This window comes from Salvelinus fontinalis, unplaced genomic scaffold, assembly GCF_029448725.1.
Source record: "Salvelinus fontinalis isolate EN_2023a unplaced genomic scaffold, ASM2944872v1 scaffold_0173, whole genome shotgun sequence".
NCBI lineage: Eukaryota > Metazoa > Chordata > Actinopteri > Salmoniformes > Salmonidae > Salvelinus > Salvelinus fontinalis.
Window position 1 is genome coordinate 73,383 of NW_026600382.1, and position 23,333 is coordinate 96,715.

Sequence of the window (23,333 nt, forward strand, 5' to 3'; positions counted from 1 at the left end):
ACCTCACTAGGTGTCTAATAATTTACTTTGCTAGCCACAGGCATGACAACAAATACCCCATTGGGGGGACACAATTAAATTTCCTAATTCCACAACCAAAAATAGTTTGTACAAAATACTTAAAAGGCAACACAATTGCAGAAAAATATACATCAATACACCATTGGCATTACATCATGTGATAATGCCCTGTTCATCTTACAGTAGAAGACTATGGGGGGATTTCAGACTTTGAAAAAAGGAAAAAGCCAAAGACATGATTATATGTTTGGTTTCAGGATTGTTTTATTCATATCAAGTAGCCTGATCCCATTGCATCTATGATAGATCAAAGGACTATCTCAGAGTAAGGGCAGCTGTACAAAAAACCCAGAGGGGTGAAAAGATATGTCTTCATTCTGACAGCCTTGAGAGAGAATGCGAGCGAAAGGCATGGGAGTAAAAAGAGTGAATGAGAAAAGTAAAGTGAGAAGAGACAGAAGGCAACAACAACCACGGGCAAGGTGAGCAGCAAGGCTGCTTTGTCCTGAATCTGCCAGGCTGATGAATCCACTCCCGCTCCTCCATCTGGGGCCCACTGAGAGCTGCTGGGTTGCCCACGGCAACTGTAAACACCAGACCCAATCAATCGATCAATAACTGAATCAACCGATCACTTCTCAACCTGCTTTTCAGTCAGGTATACAGTACACAGGAACCATTCATTCATAACAAGCACATTTTTCACATACACAGGACAAATAAATTCCTTTTAGTCTTCTGCAGAAACTCAATTCTCAAAGATGACATGCAAAGTTGTACTGAAAGTAGCGTTTATTCATTCCACGCAAACTGAGCCAGTCAAGTAATAGATCACAGCATTTGGCAGTAGTGAGGTGTCTGTCCGTCTACTGGTTGGCCTAGTTGTCCTGCTGTAAGGCTGATGTGTCCTGCTGTAAGGCTGATGTGTAACACATCAGCAGCACAGTCCAACAGCTAAAGATCAGTCATATTCACTAGGCAACAAAGAGTAGACATTGTCTATTAAGAAATGCTCATTTAGTTTTTTCCATTGCAATATGGTGTGCCCTAATGAATACAATCCAGAGACTCTCACGAACAATCACTAAAGCATTTTAAGTCTATGGTCAAGCATAACAGAATATTTTATAATGAATCTGTCCAAGGTAAACAACTCCAGACTCATTAGGTAGTATAATTGTTTTAATTAAGGGGGGGGGATTTTATAAAGTTGACATCTCCTGGTGTAATGTCTAAGTGTAACAGAAACAGTGAACATTCTAGGGCTTTTGAGACTATCAAGGCAAAGGTAAGTACTTGAGCTCCTGTGACCTCGCTATAAGCTTACTGTTCGTACCATGTGATTGGTTGCGCAGTGTTGACAACCAATGACATTACAGTTCAGTGTACTAAAATAAAGGCAGCTCCACTTCTGTACAAGTAAAACTTACACTTCAGTTCTCCTTACTTCAGTGACTTAAGACATAATACCCTTCCAATAATTGATTGCAATCCTTACCCAATAGAAATCGACTGTAATACTGTAAAATAAAATGTCAAACTTTATACAAACAAAATCTTTCAAACTTATGCAAACTGTCCATAATACAAGCGAACTCCTCAAACATAGACCAATGTTCTCATTCAAAGTCCTGAGTTCTCATAAGAAACTCTTCATAAGACATTCTGTTCTTATAAAACACACTGTACTCATAACTCATGCAAAGTCCTGAGTTTTCAGAAGACACTTCATAACACTAAGAAATCATATAATGACTGTCTGGATCTCCACCTCCTCCGATGACGTAATTACAAACTCCTCCTCCTGCTGCTGCTCCATCACCTCGACCATGTCCTCGCCCCCCGATGTCGTTACCATGGTGACTGTGCCATCAGGCGTTTCCAGGGCGCCGCCTCCTGCCAGAAGGGTTCCGTCGCTGATGGCTGAGGCCAGGGTCATGGCGACCTGCGCGGTCAGGTTCTCAGGCGTCGCTATGGTAATGGTGTCGCCACAGTCGGAGATGGATGTGCCCTCGTCCATGGAGACGTTGCGCACAATGATTTGGTGGCCGCCGACGCCGCCACGTGATTGGTTGACGATCTGCTGCACCACCTTCATGATGTGGTTGCCCATCTGAAAGGTGGGTAGAGCGGGGATGAGTATTGAGATGCCTTCTTAATGTCTACCTAATAGTTGATTTATCTTCTTAATGTCTACCTAATAGTTGATTTATCTTCTTAATGTCTACCTAATAGTTGCTTTATCTTCTTAATGTCTACCTAATAGTTGATTTATCTTCCTAATGTCTACCTAATAGTTGATTTATAATAGTTGATTTATCTTCTTAATGTCTACCTAATAGTTGATTTATAATAGTTGATTTATCTTCTTAATGTCTACCTAATAGTTGATTTATCTATGTCAGGGATCATCAACTAGATTCAGCAGCGGCCCGATGTTTTCTTGAGAGGATGGTCGGGGGGCTGAAACGTAGACGATGGTCGGGGGGCTGAAACGTAGACGATGGTCGGGGGGCTGAAACGTAGACGATGGTCGGGGGGCTGAAACGTAGACGATGGTCGGGGGGCTGAAACGTAGACGATGGTCGGGGGGCTGAAACGTAGACGATGGTCGGGGGGCTGAAACGTAGACTGTAAATTGACCACAAAAAGTCCAAACATATGTTTGACTAAAACATAAGCATTTCAAGACCTGCTTATATTTGTATACGATCACGTCTCTATTATGCGTGGGAATACTTGGGAACAGATTCCTTGAATTAAAATCACTTGGAGATGGTTTCCTGGTGTTTTTACAGTCTTATGTCCAGCAATGAAAATCTTTAAACAAAATACATTTAGTTAAAAACACATATTGTTCCGAAAACTTGAGGGGCCAAATAAAACGACTCGTCCGTTGGGGAACGAAACTAAGTTTCGGTACAATTTTTAAATGTAGACAGATCATTTGTTGGATTTTTTTGTGTTATGATGAACTACTCAGGGTGGCGAGGGTCTTATTATTCTGGTGACATGATGATCGATGCTTGACAGCCGTTTGACAAATAGAAATATTCTCTCTCTTATCCATAATAATCTCATCATGTAGACTAGCCTACCTGCAATGTATCTGCGAGCTGTTGGCTAGAGCACACGTGCCAGAGGAGGCATATTTGCTATTTAACCGTTTTTGGTAGAGTTGAAAATGCAATGAAAACACATTGAACTTTAGATTTTTATTCGGTATATGAAAACGTAAGCGAATAAATGACATTTTGAAGGGCTCCCGGGTGGGGCAGTGGTCTAAGGCACTGCATCGCAGTGCTAGCTGTGCCACCAGAGACTCTGGGTTCGAGCCCAGGCTCCGTCGCAGCCGGCCGCGACCGGGAGGTCCATGGGGCGACGCACAATTGGCCTAGCGTCGTCCGGGTTAGGGAGGGTTTGGCTGGCAGGGATATCCTTGTCTCATCGCGCACTAGCGACTCCTGTGGCGGGCCGGGCGCAGTGCGCGGTGTTGCACTGTGTTAAGAAGCAGTGCGGCTTGGTTGGGTTGTGTTTCAGAGGACACATGGCTGTCGACCTTCGTCTCTCCCGAGCTCGTATGGGAGTTGTAGCGATGAGACAAGACAGTAACTACTAATAATTGGATACAACGAAATTGGGGAGGAAAAGGGAGTAAAAAAAGAAAGAAAAAAGGACGTGTGTGCACTACGTCAACACATCGAGTCGCCAGTAGTGAGGTGATATCAGCAACAAGTCAGTTTGGTGGAAACACCGATGGATAATCTGCATATTTACTTTATGCATATTAGTTTATATTTGCATGAAAATCTGTTGCCAATTGGATGGAAACTTAGCTTTGGTCACATGTTAAATATATGTCTATGAACAAGCAAACAGTGAAAGGTGGGACTGTTGTATGTGTGGAGGGAGGCGAGCGCTAGTCTAAGCCATCAAGACACTAGAACACAATTTCTTAGCTCCAGGAGAAATAGGAGAGCAGAGCACTGACCTGATTCTCGTTGTCTTGGATGAGAGTCACCTCCTCGCCCTGCCCCTCCTCCTCCTCCTCCTCCTCCTCCTCCTCCACTCCTGGGGCCTGGGGAGAAGAGACAGAACACGTGAACTACAGAACCTTCCATTCTTACTGACAGCATCATTTGTGAATGTGATGATGCATCTAATTTCTGTGAGGAAAAACACAGATGAATAACCTATTAACAACTGCGTTTACATCAGCACCTTGTCTGTGTTGGTGCCTAAAGCTATGCCAGGTCAAGTTGAAACATTCAGTGAATTCAGCAAAAGGTCTGGATATATTACTTTCACGGCAGTGTGAAATGGGTAATAGATCCATTAGGAGAATGACCCACCCCGCCCATCTATAAATGGTCTCACCCTAATGATGTACTCCTGGGTGTCAGCCACCACAGAGGAAAACTCCACCAGCACAGCGTGTGGATCGTCTGACATGATGGCTGCTGTGGCCAGGCTGTCTGCAGATTCCTGCTCCTCTGAGACCAGCATGCCTTCCTCCCCAGACCCCTCCTTCTGGCCAGCATAACAGCCACCTGGACACACAAACACATCAATGTAATCCTGTGTAGTGCTATGTGGCTGTTTGCGTGTGTCAATTGGGGAATTGATAACATGTATAGAATAATATGGAAAATCGATTACTTCATCAATTAAAAATCAGGGCCAGTGTCAGCCTATCCAAAGTAATGTAAGTCGGGAGTACACAAAGAATAGTAACACTAATATCACTGATAAGATCAATGCCAGATACATCGGATTCTATGATTCTGACATTGATCTTAATGCTATACATGACCCAGGAGACAAGTGTAAATCATCCTGACCTTTGGCACGTAAGTGGCGGTTGAGGGTGCCATGCTCGGCGAAGCCCCGCCCACACTTGTGACACTTGAAGGGCTTCTCTCCGGTGTGATGGCGGATGTGGCGCACCAGAGAGCCCTTCTCCCTGAAGCCCCGCGAGCAGAACTGGCACACGTATGGCTTCTCCTGGGCGTGCGTCCGCTGGTGCACCTGCAAGGCATTCTGGGACAAAAGTGGAGGGGGGGAAAAATTAGTAATTAATCGTCATCTGTTAGTTAACCAATTCACTTCTGACATGCGAGAAAAATTACTGAGATAACCGTTCAATCGAAGAAGCTCCGAAACTTGACTTAACATTAGCAGACTCCTGCCATTTAAGAGACCGAATAAAACTTACGAAAAGCAGGAATTCAACAACTTTCAGTCAGAATATTTTGCTTGCTCACGGCCTCCTTGGTTTAAATAAAAGTTGAGTATGAACAAACCTTGGTCTTGTATCCCTAGTCACAGCTGTTGCAGTTGTATGGCCGTTCCTCGGAGTGGGCCCTCATATGTTCCCGGACGTGTCCGATGGTCTTGTACAGCTTTCCGCACTCACCACACTTATACCGCCTCTCACTCAGGTGGACCTCCATGTGCTTCTTCAACAGGTAGCCTGTCAGGAAGTCTTTCTGACACATCACACACTTGAAGGGCTTGCAGCCTGCAGAGAACACGCAGATGAGCTACTGTAGGTCATGTTCATTAGTGAACGCAACAGGTAGTCCCTCCCCATCAGACCGTTTTCCTTGGAGACTAATGAACACAACCCAGGGGGAGAGAGACACTGGGGAGATTTGAGAAAATGTAAGAAACAGAGAATACATGATATAGACGTATCTGATTTTGAAACCTTGGCTAAATCCTCTTACCACCCCAATCATTTGATATCAATGGATCACCTGTGTGTGTGTGTTGACTAATGATGTAAAGAAACAATGGGTTATGCCGAGACTATCGTTAAAGGAAATCATTAAAAAGAAATGGAGACAGTGGTCTTACCGAGGTGACCTTTGACATGGAAGCGGAGGTAGTTGAGCGCCTTAAAGGAGCGACTGCAGTGAGGACACTTGTGACTTTTAGATGGCGGCAGATCCTCCTGCTTGTCAGACATGTCCTACATGGCAGGGCAAGGGACATACATCATGTTTATCAACCTCCTGCTGTAGGTGAGAGTATACATCATGTTTATCAACCTCCTGCTGTAGGTGAGAGTATACATCATGTTTATCAACCTCCTGCTGTAGGTGAGAGGATACATCATGTTTATCAACCTCCTGCTGTAGGTGAGAGGATACATCATGTTTATCAACCTCCTGCTGTAGGTGAGAGTATACATCATGTTTATCAACCTCCTGCTGTAGGTGAGAGTATACATCATGTTTATCAACCTCCTGCTGTAGGTGAGAGTATACATCATGTTTATCAACCTCCTGCTGTAGGTGAGGATACATCATGTTTATCAACCTCCTGCTGTAGGTGAGGATACATCATGTTTATCAACCTCCTGCAGTAGGTGAGAGTATACATCATGTTTATCAACCTCCTGCTGTAGGTGAGAGGATACATCATGTTTATCAACCTCCTGCTGTAGGTGAGAGGATACATCATGTTTATCAACCTCCTGCTGTAGGTGAGAGTATACATCATGTTTATCAACCTCCTGCTGTAGGTGAGAGTATACATAATGTTTATCAACCTCCTGCTGTAGGTGAGAGGATACATCATGTTTATCAACCTCCTGCTGTAGGTGAGAGTATACATCATGTTTATCAACCTCCTGCTGTAGGTGAGAGTATACATCATGTTTATCAACCTCCTGCTGTAGGTGAGAGTATACATAATGTTTATCATTCCCCATTGACTAACTCACCACCATCTCCTCAGCCTCCATCTCCATCTCCACACACTCCTCCATCACCTGGATCTCTGTCATCCTGCCCTCCACGTCCCTGACCTGCAGGACCTCTTTAGGCATCCCGTCCATTGCCTGCTCCTCCTCAGTCTCAGTGACTGCCTCCAGGGCGATGCCAGAGTTGATGATGGCCTGGCAGATGAGGTTGTCTCCCTCGGCCACCAGGGCATCTGCCTGAGCCTGCTCCAATATAACCTAGGGATGGGGAACCAGACAAGAAAAGTGGGTCCAACATGGCCCTAGGAAAAATGTGTGACATCCAAATAGGTTATATTAAACATCAACAGAGATTTGGGATACAAAGGAAATACTTGAGGGTGGGTTTCTCTATTTTCTTTAATCTGCACTGATGTGATAGAAACGGACAGGCATTCTGTAGGCATTCACAACATGGCCTTCACCTATCCTGTGTTTTCAGATCACTACAAATGAGCAGGTGTGAGAGGAGACGAGGAAGACAGTTTATAGTACAGGAATGCATCCAGATCTCCACACACCTGCTGTTCCTGCCCTTCTCCCTCTACCTCCATGTGGAAGTGGACCTCGTGGATGACTTCCTGTTCTCCGCTGTCAGTCTCCACCACGCTGACCACCGCCGCCTGCGCTTCCTCTTCCTCCTGCTGCTCCACTTCCTGCTGAGCAGCCAATGAGGCGGCCTCTGCCTCCACTCCTGGAATACAAACATGACACCATCAATACCTATATATTTCCCTGTCCAGCTACTTATCTACCGATAGATCCATACATTTAATATTTCTATCCATATATTTATCTTTCCATATAGTAATTTCCCTCTTTCCATATAAACAAAAGTACACTACCAGTCAAAAGTTTTAGAACGCCTACTCATTCAAGGGTTTTTCTTTATTTTTACTATTTTCTACATTGTAGAATAATAGGGAAGACATCAAAACTACGCAATAACACATATGGAATCATGTAGTAACTAAAAAAAAGTGTTAAACAAATCAAAATCTATTTTACATTTGAAATTCTTGATGTTCATGCAGTAGTCACCTGGAATGCATTTCAATTAACAGGTGTGCCTTCTTAAAAGTTCATTTGTGGAATTTCTTTCCTTCTTAATGTGTTTGAGCCAAGGTTGTGACAAGGTAGGGGTGGTATACAGAAAATAGCCCTATTTGGTAAAAGACCAAGTCCATATTATGGAAAGAACAGCTCAAATAAGCAAAGAAAAATTACAGCCCATCATTACTTTAAGACACGAAGGTCAGTCAATGCGGAACATTTCAAGAACTTTGACAGTTTCTTCAAGTGCAGTCACAAAACCCATCAAGCGCTATGATTAAACTGGCTCTCATGAGGACCACCACAGGAATGGCAGACCCAGAGTTACGTCTAATGCAGAGAATAAGTTCATTAGTTACCAGCCTCAGAAATTGCAGCCCAAAAAAATGCTTCACAGAGTTCAAGTAACAGACACATCTCAACATCAACTGTTGAGAGGAGACTGTGTGAATCAGGCCTTCATGGTCAAATTGCTGCAAAGAAACCACTACTAAAGGACACCAATAAGAAGAGATTTGCTTGGGCCAAGAAACACAAGCAATGGAAATAAGACCAGTGGAAATATATCCTTTGGTCTGGAGTCCAAATTGAGATGCGTTGTGGGTGAACGGATGATCTCTGCATGTGTATTTCCCACAGTGAAGCATGAGGAGGTGTTATGGTGTGGGGGTGCTTTGCTGGTGACACTGTCAGTGAATTATTTAGAATAAAGCACACTTAACCAGCATGGCTACCACAGCATTCTGCAGCGATACGCCATCCCATCTGGTTTGGGTTTAGTGGGATGATCATTTGTTTTTCAACAGGACAATGACCCAAACACACCTCCAGGCTGTGTAAGGGCTATTTTACTAAGAATGAGAGGGATGGAGTGCTGCATCAGATGACCTGGCCTCCACAATCCCCGACCTCAACCAAATTGAGATGGTTTGGGATGAGCCGGACCGCAGAGTGAAGGAAAAGCAGTCAACAAGTGCTCAGCATATGTGGGGAACTCCTTCAAGACTGTTGGAAAAGCATTCCAGGTGAAGCTGGTTGAGAGAATTCCAAGAGTGTGCAAAGCTGTCAAGGCAAAGGGTGGCTATTTTGAAGAATGTCAAATATATTTTGATTCGTTTAAAACTTTTTTAGTTACTACATGATTACATATGTGTTGTCATAGTTTTGATGTCTTATTATTATTCTACAACGTAGAAAATAGTACAAATAAAGAAAAACCCTTGAATGAGTAGTTGTTCTAAAACCTTTGACAGTTAGTGTATGTGGAAACCCCTTCAAATTAGTGGATACGCCCATTTCAGCCACACCTGTTGCTTACAGGGGTATAAAATCGAGCTTACAGCCATCCAAACTCCATAGACAAACATTGGCAGTTGAATGGCCTTCCTGAAGAGCTCAGTGACTTTCAACATGGCAGGTCAGTGACTTTTCAAATCAGTTCATCAAATTTCTGCCCTGCTAGAGCTGCCCCGGTCAACTGTAAGTGCTGTTATTGTGAAGTGGAAACGTCTAGGTGCAACAACGGCTCAGCCGCGAAGTGGTAGGTCACAAGCTCACAGAACAGGACTGCCGAGTGCTGAAGCGCATAAAAATCACCTATCCTCAGTTGCAATCCTCACTATTGAGTTCCAAACTGCCTCTGAAAGCAATGTCAGCACAAGAACTGTTCATTGAGAGCTTCATGAAATGGGTTTCCATGGCCGAGCAGCCGCACACAAGCCTAAGATCACCATACACAATGCCAAGCGTGGACTGGAGTGGTGTAAAGCTTGCCGCATTTACCTCAGGAGCAATGTAAACACGTTCTCTCGAGTGATGAATCACGTTTCACCATCTGGCAGTCCGATGGAAGAATCCGGGTTTGGCGGATACCAGGAGAACACTACCTGTCTGAATGCATAGTGCCAACTGTAAAGTTTGTTGGAAGAGGAAGAATGGTCTGGGGCTTTTTTTCATGGTTTGGGCTAGGCTGCTTAGTTCCAGTGAAGGGAAATCTTAACACTACAGCATACAATGACATTCTAGATGATTCTATGCTTCCAACTTTGCGGCAAAAGTTTGGGGAAGGCCCTTTCATGTTTCAGCATGACAATGCCCCCGTGCACAAAGAGAGGTCCATACAGAAATGGTTTGTCGAGATCAGCGTAGAAGAACTTGAGTGGCCTGCAGAGTCCTGACCTCAACCCTATCGAACACCTTTGGGATGAATTGGAACGCCAGCCTCATCGCCCAACATCAGTTCCCGACCTCACTAACGCTCGTGGCTGAATGGAATCAAGTCCCCACAGCAATGTTCCGACATCTAGTGGAAAGCCTTCCCAGAAGATTGGAGGCTGTTAAAACAGCAAAGAGGAAACCAACTCCATATTAACGCCAATGATTTTGAAGCAGGTGTCCACATTATTTCAGTCATGTGGTGTATGTATCCTACCATCTATCCATCCATGCATGCATGATCCCTCAATCTTTTGACAGACTGCTACCTTTCTGCTGTCCGTCCTTGCTGACGAGGATCTCCTTGTACTGGTTGAAGCGGATCTTCTCAGTGCAGGGGGTGATGGACTTGAGATGTCTGGTCAGAGCCCCTGACTCCCTGAAGGAGAGCCCACACAGGTTACAGCGGTATGGGCGCTCGTCTGGGGTAAGAGAGGGAGAGAGACTGATGATGGAGATAGGAAACGAAGCTGCATATGTCACATGCAGCAAAATCTCATTCTGAGCCCACCCCCTTCCAGTCCACTGTACCTGTGTGACGGCGGTTGTGACGAATCAGGGAGCCTTTGGTGCGGAAGGCACTCCCACAGAGCTCACAGGGGAAATTCTTATTCTCACTGTGGGTGATCATATGGGTTCTCAGGATGTTTGTCTAGAAAAAATGTAGACATAGAAAAATAGGTTTGTTTGATAGAGCATAAACAATGGAAGAACAAAATCGCTGATAGTCATGATTTCCAAACTTTCTTCCAGACAAGGTAGTGACAATCTGTACGGGTTCATTCTCAGATCTATATCAACAGAAGCACAGGTGCAGTACAACTCACCGTTTTGAATGTCTTCTCACATGTTTGGCAAATGTAGCGTCCATCTTTGTTGACCCTGTAGACTGGCTTGTCTGCACCGTCAGGGCTGTGGGCCTCGGTCCCCTCTGTTTGGACAGTAGCCTTCCCTGTGCTACCCCTCTTCCTGCGACTTCGAGAGGAGTGGCCTTCAACTTCTACCTCACCTGAGAGAACTTAAGGCTGGTTAATTCAGTCCCCTCAAATAATTTTTTTGACTAACCCATTTCAACTGGGCATGAAAGTCAAAACAGGAGGAAATTGGGTTTCTGACAGAATATAAAGTCTTTGCCATGAGAAGAAACCATAAATCAATCAAATAATGTCTTATCAGTTACGGACAGATGATACTGGAGGGTGCCAGAGTGCAAAAAGTCAAGGACCATTGACTAACCGTTGTTGTTGGACTTGTCTGGTTCATCTGAAGACAGTCCACTTCCATCCATTCTTGTCAAGGTAGCAGAAGTTCCATCTGGGGCAAAAACCTGACCAAACACAAACGTTTTGACATATCACCCCAGTAATTTATGAATTCAACAATCTAAACCGAGTAGGCACCGGGTGTACAATTGCCCGGGCAAGCCTACCTTTTGGTTGTCATCTCGGAGTTTATTGACGGGCACCTGGGGTTCCTGTGCCCGCGTGCAGTTCTGCTGGAGTTTGTGCTGGATGAATGCCTCCAGCGTACAAAACTCGGACTGGCAGCGTCCGCACTTGTGGACATCTTCATCTGCAAGTGAAATGCATGAAAACCATGCGTACACTCAAGAACAACACACTTAAAAATAAATTTTAAAACGTTCAATGTTGTTGACTGGCTAGCTAATTAATTGACACATGCAAGAGACTGGACATTGACATAGCTAAGTTAGCTAGCTACTGTAGCAAGTGCAGCCGCCAGCTAACTTAGCTAATGTTAGCATATTTAGCAAGCCTAGCTAGTTGGCAAGGCTAAAACCGATAAGTGCAAAGTTAAACTACAATCCGAGGATGCTAACTAACCAAATCTGACCGGCGCGACCTACACTACTTGGCTAGCTAGGTGGATAGATAGATAGCATTGACCCGATATAGCGCAAGCAAAGATGTGGCGCAAGCTAGAGTGCACCGACCTTATTTTGTCGCCTACCAAGCTAGCTAGCAGCTAAATAAATTCAATCAATTGGAGTGGGCCTACATATATGCCAATAAAAATATATGACTGTTTTCGCACGTAAACTGTCTTTACCTTCATCTCCGAGAGTTGTTTGAATTGTGACGATGTTGTTGCCGTGATCCGTTTGCTCGCTCACTGTTTCTGCCGTATTATTATTTTCTACATTCATGTCGTTTGAGTTCTCCGTCTCTGTCGCAACGCTACTAGATGGAAAACATGGCGGATTTACGACCTCGTAGTCATAACAACAAAAGTGGAATACGAGGGAAGGAGGGAGAAGAGACAAATCATAGGACCACTTGGATTTTACGTTTGACCAGATTTTGGTTTAAAAAAAAAAGCTTTTTACCACCTATTACATGGCCAAACTCTGATGTCTGAAATTATCATGCGCACGATTTAAATAAATATCATCAAGACTGTTGGGAATTTGAATTTGCAAAATATTCCAGAATTGGAAATATTTCACGACATGTCTGCTCTACAATGTGAGTGTATTCCATAAACTCTATGCCCCTGTCATTCTCTACAAGAGGGCAAACTTGTCCACAGCATGGCATTGATGTAATGCCTCATGATTTCCGTATTCTTTTCATATGGATACCCACCGTGCGGTGTGAGCCCGAGCCGCGAACTGTCAAACGAATGCAACGTACCCCCGAATGCAACGTACCCCGATTGTATCTGCCTGGGGTCGAATTTTTTAGACTAATTCCATGGATGAAACACAGGCACAGCAGCTTTTCCAAAGATTATGATAACAATGCGCTTGCATTATTTCCCACACGTCAAACAATACGTGGACAGATCAGATAAAAGTCAATTTACTAGCCTGGATGATTTATTTATGTGAGGATGGGTGCAACTTCTCTCTACTCTAGTATATTCTGCTGCACAGAGCAGAGCGCTATCTTTTCGCAGTGCTTTTTTATTATTAAATGATGGGTGGGTGCGTTCATTTATAGCTCAGTGGGTAGTGTGTGTGACGAGATGCCACTAGTGTAACGCGGAAGTTCGTTGAAAGTTGTCGTGCGTTTCGTGTACAGTAGACCTTCCACAACATTCGGTGTTCTATTTCCTTTTTTTAGGACAACAAACTACATGCACGCTCCTCACGGGGTAAGGATTTATTGTAGCCTACCGCCATCAACGTTTAATATACATCGTCATTGAGTTGATGCGATGACAACTGTGAAGTTGGATAGTCTACTGTTCATGCAATTTATTCAAATGTAAAATATCAATGGCAGCGCTGTAGTGGAGGCTATACGCAGGTATATGAAGTAGATCCACTGTTTCCAAGTGGGAATTGCAAATAGGCTACCAATTTTTAATCCCCACTGATGCATATCAAAGTAGCCTAGTGTAGTGGCGGTATATACCGTAACAATTATGTAGGCTAGTATAATAGTGAAATCATGCACAAAGTATACTACATAATCGCAAAGTACGTGAAGTATGTTCGCAGGGTCGCAGCACACATAGCCTAGTTTCAACCGAATACAATCATTCAGGCAGGGGTGAAAGTACAATTAATTTTTTCCCGGTACGGTAACTCATATTTCCACTCACAACACATGTCCAGCCTCCAAACAAACAGTGGTGGATGGAAATATACATATATTACACAAAACACCAAAACACCAACAACATCAACCCAGCTCGTGGGAAGTGACAAAGAGCTCTTATAGGACCAGGGCACAAATAATAAGATTTTGCTCTTTATTTAGCCATCTTACATATAAAACGTTATTTGTTCATCAAAAATGTGTGAATAACTCACCACAGGTTAATGAGAAAGGTGTGCTTGAAAGGATGCACATAACTCTGCAATGTTGGGTTGTATTGGAGAGTCTCAGTCTTAAATCATTTCCCACACACAGTCTGTGCCTGTATTTAGTTTTCATGCTAGTGAGGGCCGAGAATTCACTCTCACATAGGTACGTGGTTGCAAAGAGCATCAGTGTCTTAACAGCGCGATTTGCCAAGGCAAGAAACTCTGAGCACAGCCCTATCCAGAAATCTGGCAGTGTCTTTTGATTAAATACAATTTTCACAGAACCGCTTGTTGCAATTTCGATGAGGCTCTCTTGTTCAGATATCGGTAAGTGGACTGGAGGCAGGGCATTAAAGGGATAACTGTCACGCCCTGACCGTAGAGATCTTTTTATTCTCTATGTTTGGTTGGTCAGGGTGTGACTCGGGTGGGAAACTCTATGTTCTTTGTTTCTATGTTTTGGCCGGGTATGGTTCTCAATCAGGGACAGCTGTCTATCGTTGTCTCTGATTGGGAATCATACTTAGGCAGCCTTTTTTCCTTTTGGTATTTGTGGGTAGTTGTCTTTGTTAGTGGCATTATAGCCTAAGTAAGCTACACGGTCATTTCCTTGTTCTTTGTTTTTGTTGGCGACATTTATAAATAAAAGAAATGTACGCTCACCATGCTGCCCATATTTTTTTATTTAAACTTTATTTAACTAGGCAAGTCAGTATCACGTTCTGACCTTAGTTCCTTTTTTATGTCTTTATTTTAGTTTGGTCAGGGCGTGAGTTGGGGTGGGCATTCTGTGTTGTTATTCTATGTTTTGTTCTGTGTGTTATATTTCTATGTGTTTGGCCTAGTATGGTTCTCAATCAGAGGCAGGTGTCGATCCTTGTCTCTGATTGAGAATCATACTTAGGTAGCCTGTTTTCCCACTATGGGTTGTGGATAGTTATTTTCTGTGTCTGTGTTTCACCATACAGAACTGTTTCGGTTGTTTGTTTGTGCTTTTGTTATTTTGTTCAGTGTTCAGTTGATTTATTAAAAATCGAATTATGGACACTTACCACGCTGCACATTGGTCCGATATTTCCTGCTCCTCCTCAGACGAAGAGGAGAATCGTTACAGTCAGTTAAGGACAAATTCTTATTTACAATGATGGCATACAAGGGAACAGTGGGTTAACTGCCTTGTTCAGAGGCAGAACGACAGATTTCTATTTTGTCAGCTTGGGGATTCAATTCAGCAACCTTTCGGTTACTTGCCCAACGCTCTAACTACTAAGCTACCTGCCGCCCCATAGCGATGCATAATGCAGAAAATACATGAGAGTTCAGGGGCCTTGCTTTAACAACGTTAACCATTTTCACTGTAGTGTCTAAAACGTCTTTCAAGCTGTCAGGCATTACCTTGGCAGCAAGAGCCTCTCGGTGGATGCTGCAGTGTACCCAAGTGGCTACGGGAGTAACTGCTTGCATGCGCGTTACCACTCCACTATGTCTCCCTGTCATGGCTTTTGCGTATTTGACTGCCATGTGGGTATTATTAAAAACTTGAACTTGAAAATGAACTTGAAATATTATTTTCTATTTCTCTCTGTTAGCTGAAGCACCATGGTAACAAAAAGGCAGGCCCTCAGAGCTGTTGTACTTTGTCTGGTGCTTGTTGCTGCTGTCAAACTTCTGCTTTCGGAATACAGGTGAGACATCCTACCATGGGCACAATCCTCATTCAGTGAGGTGTTTGTAGACTCATATGATATAATATTGTGTTTTTCTTAGCCTCTTGGGACAGCCGTTCTGGGTGCCGAGATTATTTTAGTAAAACTTTCTCAAGCCTTTATTAGACTTCAGAAGAAAAGAAAAAAGTTACTGTTTAAATCTGTCTTGTTCCAGAACTGAAAGGAAACAGAAGTTGGCCATCATGGATCCTGGCTCATTTTGGCACCAGGGACCAAACGTGAAGGAGGCTGTTACTGTGCACAAGTCAGAGGTTATAAACTATTTTGTTAACTGGGCCCAGAAACCAGATGTTCCAGAGCCTCCAGTAGAAAAAGGAGCAGACACAGTACCTCTGGAAACCAGCAAAGTCCCTGCAAGAATAGTACACCTGGATCTGAAAGGTGCTGCACCCAAAGTCAAATACATCAAGCAGGTGAGAAAAGTTGTTCTCTCCTTGAGGTGGATCCCCCAAAAATGTTATTTGCAGGGCCTCACTCTGGATAAGAGCATCTGCTAAAATGACTAAAATGTCAAATGTAAATGTGTTCTTTATAAGGTGTATCCCTTTCCTGCAGTCAAATGACCTAGTGACCTGATGGGTGGAATGTTGTTCATATCATTTAATAATTAATAAACATGATAAAAAATCCAGTGTTTCTATGTCAACCGGCTTTGTCATATTTCAGTCTTCTGTGATGTAGTATATAAAGTGTAAAATTGGGATGCAAACTCACAAAATGTAATACATTTCAACTCTATATCTGACATGGTACAGGTGTCTTATTTTTTAAAGTCCGTAACCATGTGTGTGAGGTGTATACTTTTGTTTCAAAGTAGATTTATTTAAGACTACCAAGAAACACTCTGTGTGACCCTGATTTAGCCCACTGCAGTAAAAGGTTTTAAGATTCATATTTTAATGGAGATCCTGGCATATGGGTAGTCTTGTTTATATAGTATAGCTATATAATTGAATTGGGGAAAAATGCAGTATAAGAGCTTTATCCACCAGAACCAAAGTCATTGTGACGGTTTCCATTCCAGATCTTCCCGCTCTTCTCCTCTCTGGGTGCTGATGGTGTTCTGCTAGAGTACGAGGACATGTTTCCCTACCATGGAAACCTGACGATTCTCAGGTCACCGTATGCCTACAGGTGTGCACCAGATGGTGATGTCTCAGTCAATTTATGATTGATAGGAAAAAAATAGGGCCTGGAGTTTTCCTTGTCAGATCGCATGTCAAAGGAGAAACTCCTGACAATGATGATAAAACTAAGTGAAAACTAGGATGGACAATCTGTATTACCGTTCTATTGGATTATTAGTGTTCTATTTAAATGTGTCACAATGATGAACAGTCTGCTGTATATCTCTGTGTTCTCTGTTAAACAGTATGGAAGATATAGAGGAGATAAAGAGCCTAGCCAAACTCAACAAGCTGGAACTGATTCCTTTAGTGCAAGTGTTTGGACACCTCGAGGTAAGTCAGGGATACTGTATCAGTGATGTAGTGGGGGAAAAATAGGTGGTTACGCTGTTCACAGTGAGTAAAGTAATGCTGCCTATACTTTCAATGCATTTTTCCGCAAAAGGTGGGTAAACGCCCACGCAAAATAAGAAAGTTGCGTAATCAGCATTTACGTGTGTTTACCCGACACTAAATGCTGCACTATTTAAACACTAGCCTCCCAACCCCCCTTCCCCAAAACACGTGTAAATATTGGACTATAAGTTGTGCCTTCCTGTATTATACTTATGGTAAAATGTTTATTCTACTGAGCCATTTACTTTATGTTTGTAGTCTTGTCTTTTATTATTTCTCATTGTTGTTGCATTGTCCAAAAGGAACCTGCTAGTAAGCATTTCATTGGACGATGTATACCATGTGTATCCCGTACATACGACTAATAAAACTTAAACTTGAAGCACTACACAGCTGGTCTGTATGTATTATACTCATATTGGTTCCTCAGTCTCTCCTGAGGCTATCATGACCTTAAATAAGCGGATCACTTGTTTCATATTCTAACCATACCAGAAAAGCAAGAATAACTATACATTCCTTGGAATGCTCATTTTCAGTCATGACTGCACCAAGTGAGACCAGAGCTATGCTAGATATCTATCTAAATATATGGCTCTGAGTGATACTATTCCATAGTATTGTGTAATGAAATTTAACCACTGTTGCCTTCGGGGTAAAAACTATGCCTCCTCTTTAATCTATCCTCCTCTTATTTCCTCTGGATAGTTTGTGTTGAAGCATGAGAGGTATTTCCACCTGAGGGAGGTGAGGGCTTTCCCTAACAGTCTGAACCCCCACCATCCTGGCTCTGTGGCTCTGGTCAAGGATATGGTCTCCCAGGTCATGGACTGTCACCCTGACGCACGCTGGTTCCACATGGGGGCTGATGAGGTTGGTGGGTGTGTGTGTACGCCGTGTGTTTGTATGTGTATGAACTAGAACACTACTAATGTATGTTATCGTATCTGTTAGTAGGACTTTCAGTTCAGCAGGATATTGAGATATGCAAATAAAGTGCAGGTAGATTGTTATAAGACCAATAAGATAGGCCTACATTTTCCATACCCCCTGGTTTCTATAGTTCCATTCATAATACAGTGTGTGTGTGTGTGTGTGTGTGTGTGTGTGTGTGTGTGTGTGTGTGTGTGTGTGTGTGTCTCCATGTTCCTCAGGTGAGGGGTCTGGGAGAGAGCCAGGACTCTAAAAACTGGTTACATAGCAACAAGGGGGACGTTGGGAAAATGTTCCTGAACCATGCAGTGTCATTGGCCCGTTTCATCACAGAGAGAAGGTCAGGGGTCAGAGTGATTCTGTGGGACGACATGTTGAGGAAGATCAGCCCTGCCACTATTAAAGGTGTGATGATGAGATCTCCTAGCAGTCCTATTGTGCTGTGGATTGATTAAATGAATGTATGTTTTTCTAATTAGAACTGACTGACTTCAGGACACACAAGTGCTTCTATGTTTTATCTTTATTTTTTTAAACTTCATACCATGTTTATTACAATGAATTATGCCATGTGCATTACAATGGAAATGGTTCTCACTAAGTGTCTGACTAGTTGCTCTATAGCTGATTGCTCATCTGTTCATACCCCTAGAGTCAGGCCTGCAGGATCTAGCTTCCCCAACAATATGGAACTATTTGAAGAAAATGGATACAGATGGTATAGGTATGTTTATGTTTTCAGCCATTCTTACTTTTTTTGTAATAATATATTTTTAATTCATAAATTCCACCCCAGATACAAACATACACATACGTACAACAATTTACGGATGCACACAAACATTGACTACAGTTAGTCTGCCCAGATTCGCATGCTCACACCCCCATCCCTAGAGCCTGCATAATATTTTGCCACATGGCCTTAAATTGTACCAATTCGTTTTTTTCGGTCGCCCATGCTATTTAAATAATATATCATGAGATTTTCCATTGTGTTAATGATGATGGTGGATTGATTGATTCCCAAGTTTTTAGTATATGTTTTTCAAGATGAGTGATGAGAAGAGAATTGTCCAGCCCATTGTATCTCACTACACCCCCATATGCCATATGTATTGAGATATGCAGACAGACGGATTAAAAGTAAGTTTACATTGTAATACTTATAACTTGCCAACTTTCTAGCTCCACCAATAACTTTTGGACTGTATAGCATTCCCAGAAAGCATTGATTATTGAGTCATATTTAGTTTTACACTTAAGACATGACTGTCGTCGTGCTGTAGAATTTGTGAATGTTGTCTCTTGTACAGTATAATAATAATTAATTTCTAAATTAATAAAAATAAAATAAATTAAAAAATTAATAAAAATTATTAATAAAAATAAATAATTTATACTGGACTAAGTGTACATTTTCGCTAACTAAATTCGTTAGGTATGCTCCGACATCCCCTCCATCTTGTGCAAACAAATCAAATCAAAATCAAATCAAATGTTATGAGTCACATGTGCCGAATACATAAGGGGTAGACCTTACAGTGAAATGCTTACTTATGAGCCCCTAACCAACAATGCAGTTTAACAAATACAGATAAGAAATAAGATAAGAAATAAAAGTAACAAGTAATTAAAGAGCAGCAGTAAAATAACAATAGCGAGACTATATACAGGGGGGTACCGGTACAGAGTCAATGTGCGGGGGCACCGGTTAGTTGAGGTAATATGTACATGTAGGTAGAGTTATTAAAGTGACTATGCATAGATGATAACAACAGAGAGTAGCAGTGGTGTAAAAGGGGGGGGGGGGGGGGGGGCAATGCAAATAGTCTGGGTAGCCATAGGAGTCTTATGGCTTGGGGTAGAAGCTGTTTAGAAGCCTCTTGGACCTAGACTTGGCGCTCCGGTACCGCTTGCCGTGTGGTAGCAGAGAGAACAGTCTATGACTATGGTGGCTGGAGTCTTTGACAATTTTTAGGGCCTTCCTCTGACACCGCCTGGTATAGAGGTCCTGGATGGCAGGAAGCTTGGCCCCAGTGATGTACTGGGCCGTTCGCACTACCCTCTGTAGTGCCTTGCGGTCAGAGGCCGAGCAGTTGCCATACCAGGCAGTGATGCAACCAGTCAGGATGCTCTCGATTTTGCAGCTGTAGAACCTTTTGAGGATCTGAGGACCCATGCCAAATCTTTTCAGTCTCCTGAGGGGGAATAGGTTTTGTTGTGCCCTCTTCACGACTGTCTTGGTGTGCTTGGACCATGTTAGTTTGTTGGTGATGTGGACACCAAGGAACTTGAAGCTCTCAACCTGCTCCACTGCAGCCTCGTCGATGAGAATGGGGGCATGCTCGATTCTTTTTTTCCTGTAGTCCACAATCATCTCCTTTGTCTTGATCACGTTGAGGGAGAGGTTGTTGTCCTGGCACCACACGGCCAGGTCTCTGACCTACTCCCTATAGGCTGTCTCATCATTGTCGGTGATCAGGCCTACCCTTGTTGTGTCATCTGCAAACCTAATGATGGTGTTGGAGTCTGGCCGTGCAGTCATGAGTGAACAGGGAGTACAGGAGGGGACAGAGCACGAACCCCTGAGGGGCCCATGTGTTGAGGATCAGCGTGACGGATGTGTTGTTACCTACCCTTACCACCTGGGGGTGGCCTGTCAGGAAGTCCAGGATCCAGTTGTAGAGGGAGGTGTTTAGTCCCAGGGTCCTTATCTTATTGATGAGCTTTGAGGGCACTATGGTGTTGAACGCTGAGCTGTAGTCAATGAATAGTATTCTCACATAGGTGTTCCTTTTGTCCAGGTGGGAAAGGGCAGTGTGGAGTGCAATAGAGGTTGCATCATCTGTGGATCTGTTGGGGTGGTATGCAAATTGGAGTGGGTCTAGGGTTTCACGGATAATGGTGTTGATGTGAGCCATGACCAGCCTTTCAAAGCACGTCATGACTACAGACATGAGTGCTATGGGTCGGTAGTCATTTAGGCAGGTTACCTTAGTGTTCTTGGCCACAGGCACTATGGTGGTCTGCTTAAAACATGTTGGTATTACTGACTCGGCCAGGGAGAGGTTGAAAATGTCAGTGAAGACACCTGCCAGTTGGTCAGCGCATGCTTGCAGTACACGTCCTGGTAATCCGTCTGGCCCTGCGGCCTTGTGAATGTTGACCTGTTTAAAGGTCTTACTCACATCGGCTGCAGAGAGCGTGATCACACAGTCTTCCGGAACAGCTGGTGCTCTCATGCATGTTTCAGTGTTATTTGCCATGAAGCAAGCATATAAGTAATTTAGCTCGCCTGGTAGGCGTGTGTCACTGGGCAGCTCTCGGCTGTGCTTCCCTTTGTAGTCTGTAATGGTTTGCAAGCCCTGCCACATCCGAGGAGCGTCAGAGCCGGTGTAGTACGATTCGATCTTAGTCCTCTCTAGGTAGATAGTGTGGTCTACAGCTTATCATGAGATACTCTACCTCAGGTGAGCAATAGCTTGAGACTTCCTTAAATATTGTTCACCAGCTGTTATTTACAAAAATACATAGTCCGCCGCCACTTGTCTTACCAGATGCCGCTGTTCTATCCTGCCGGTACAGCATATAATCAGCCAACTGTAAGTTGATAGTGTCGTCGTTCAGCCGTGACTCCGTGAAGCATAAGATATTACAGTTTAGAATGTCAGTTCCTTTTAAGTCTTGGTTCCAACAGTTTAAAAATAATCTAAGAGATTGTCAGTTGGATAGGCTCTCTGCAAGGTTCTCTATATCTTACGTATCATATGAACATCTGTTTATGACTCAAATAAGATTCCCTCAAGGTTGCTCTGATGTCCAAAATATTTCAAATTGAAATTTCGTGATATGCAACTTTTAGATTGCATGTATTTGAAAATATCTACATTGGTCAGTCCAAAATTGCTTTTTAATTCTGTCATGGAAGTAAATGTATTTCTTGTTACCAAGTCATTTACAGTTTCTATGCCTTTAGTTTTTTATGTGGACCAATTTATTGGTGAATTCTGAAAAGCTATCCAAGGATTGTTCCATAGGGTTGAATTTTATGGCAGCGATATTGGTTCTTATAGAACACGTTTCATGTTCTTCCATATTGTTAAAGTGTTCTTAACTATGAAGTTGTTAATGCTCTTAGATTTATCCTTTGAAAATAGACACATGAAAAGATTCTGGGGGTGAGCGTGTGCATCTTCAGTATGTACCCATTGTTCCTCTTTAGTGAGTTCAACTATATGTCACGAGTAAAAGCCTTGGGTAGCAAGTTGATACAATTCCAAGTCCGGAAGGTTAAACCACCCTCCGACTTAAAAATTATGAATTTTATTTGTCCATATAAAGTATGTTATGACCGAGTATACTTTTTTAAAGAATGTCTTCGGTGGGGTAATTGGTATTACCGATGAAACAGAGTCTAGACCATTGTAAAAGTGTTTACACCTTTTTAATAAGAGAGGGAAAATATTATGTTTACCAATACCCAATTGTATTCTATTTTGAACAGGAACCTTGATATCTAGATACCACGAGGCTGGTTTCAAGGGTGTATGGTTCGCCAGTGCATTTAAAGGGGGCACAGGTATTGACCAGCGATGGACCCCTCTTGACTATCAGCTACAGAACCATCTGTCCTGGATAAAGGTCATGAACTCCATGACTAAATACCCCAACATAACCCTCCATGGCATCCTGCTAACCGGATGGCAGAGGTAAGACATTGATTAGGGTTGCAACATTTCTGTAACTTTTCCAAAATTCCAAGGTTTTCCAGAAATCCTGGTTGGAGGATTCCGGATTTCATGCGTATTCCCTTCTGATTCCAGGAATCTTCCAATAGGGATTTCATGTGTATTCCCTTCTGATTCCAGGAATCTTCCAATAGGGATTTCATGCGTATTCCCTTCTGATTCCAGGAATCTTCCAATAGGGATTTCATGCGTATTCCCTTCTGATTCCAGGAATCTTCCAATAGGGATTTCATGCGTATTCCCTTCTGATTCCAGGAATCTTCCAATAGGGATTTCATGCGTATTCCCTTCTGATTCCAGGAATCTTCCAATAGGGATTTCATGCGTATTCCCTTCTGATTCCAGGAATCTTCCAATAGGGATTTCATGCGTATTCCCTTCTGATTCCAGGAATCTTCCAATAGGGATTTCATGCGTATTCCCTTCTGATTCCAGGAATCTTCCAATAGGGATTTCATGCGTATTCCCTTCTGATTCCAGGAATCTTCCAATAGGGATTTCATGCGTATTCCCTTCCGATTCCAGGAATCTTCCAAAAGGGATTTCATGCGTATTCCCTTCTGATTCCAGGAATCTTCCAATAGGGATTTC

At 43.0% G+C, this 23,333-nt stretch overlaps 2 protein-coding genes across 3 annotated transcripts; one reads left to right on the forward strand and one right to left on the reverse strand.

Annotated features, from left to right (window-relative positions):
• Positions 1-1,185: 1,185 nt before the first annotated feature.
• Positions 1,186-12,270, reverse strand: LOC129844097 (transcription factor E4F1-like). Its single transcript, XM_055912470.1, is given in 14 exon segments — positions 1,186-2,134; positions 4,013-4,099; positions 4,399-4,571; positions 4,863-5,061; positions 5,325-5,542; positions 5,881-5,995; positions 6,752-6,988; positions 7,291-7,463; positions 10,306-10,458; positions 10,568-10,688; positions 10,864-11,045; positions 11,273-11,363; positions 11,466-11,608; positions 12,107-12,270. Coding segments are annotated over 14 exon segments (2,358 nt in total). The 5' UTR covers positions 12,204-12,270; the 3' UTR covers positions 1,186-1,765.
• Positions 12,271-12,355: 85 nt separating this feature from the next.
• LOC129844098 (hexosaminidase D-like) lies at positions 12,356-22,703 on the forward strand (the record flags this gene model as incomplete). 2 transcript variants are annotated; one of them, XM_055912472.1, is given in 9 exon segments in its annotated part: positions 12,356-12,522; positions 15,401-15,496; positions 15,693-15,951; positions 16,563-16,672; positions 16,911-16,998; positions 17,770-17,934; positions 18,216-18,399; positions 18,647-18,718; positions 22,499-22,703. In XM_055912472.1, coding segments are annotated over 8 exon segments (1,169 nt in total), but the record flags the coding sequence as incomplete, so codon positions are not given.
• Between the last annotated feature and the right edge of the window lie 630 nt (positions 22,704-23,333).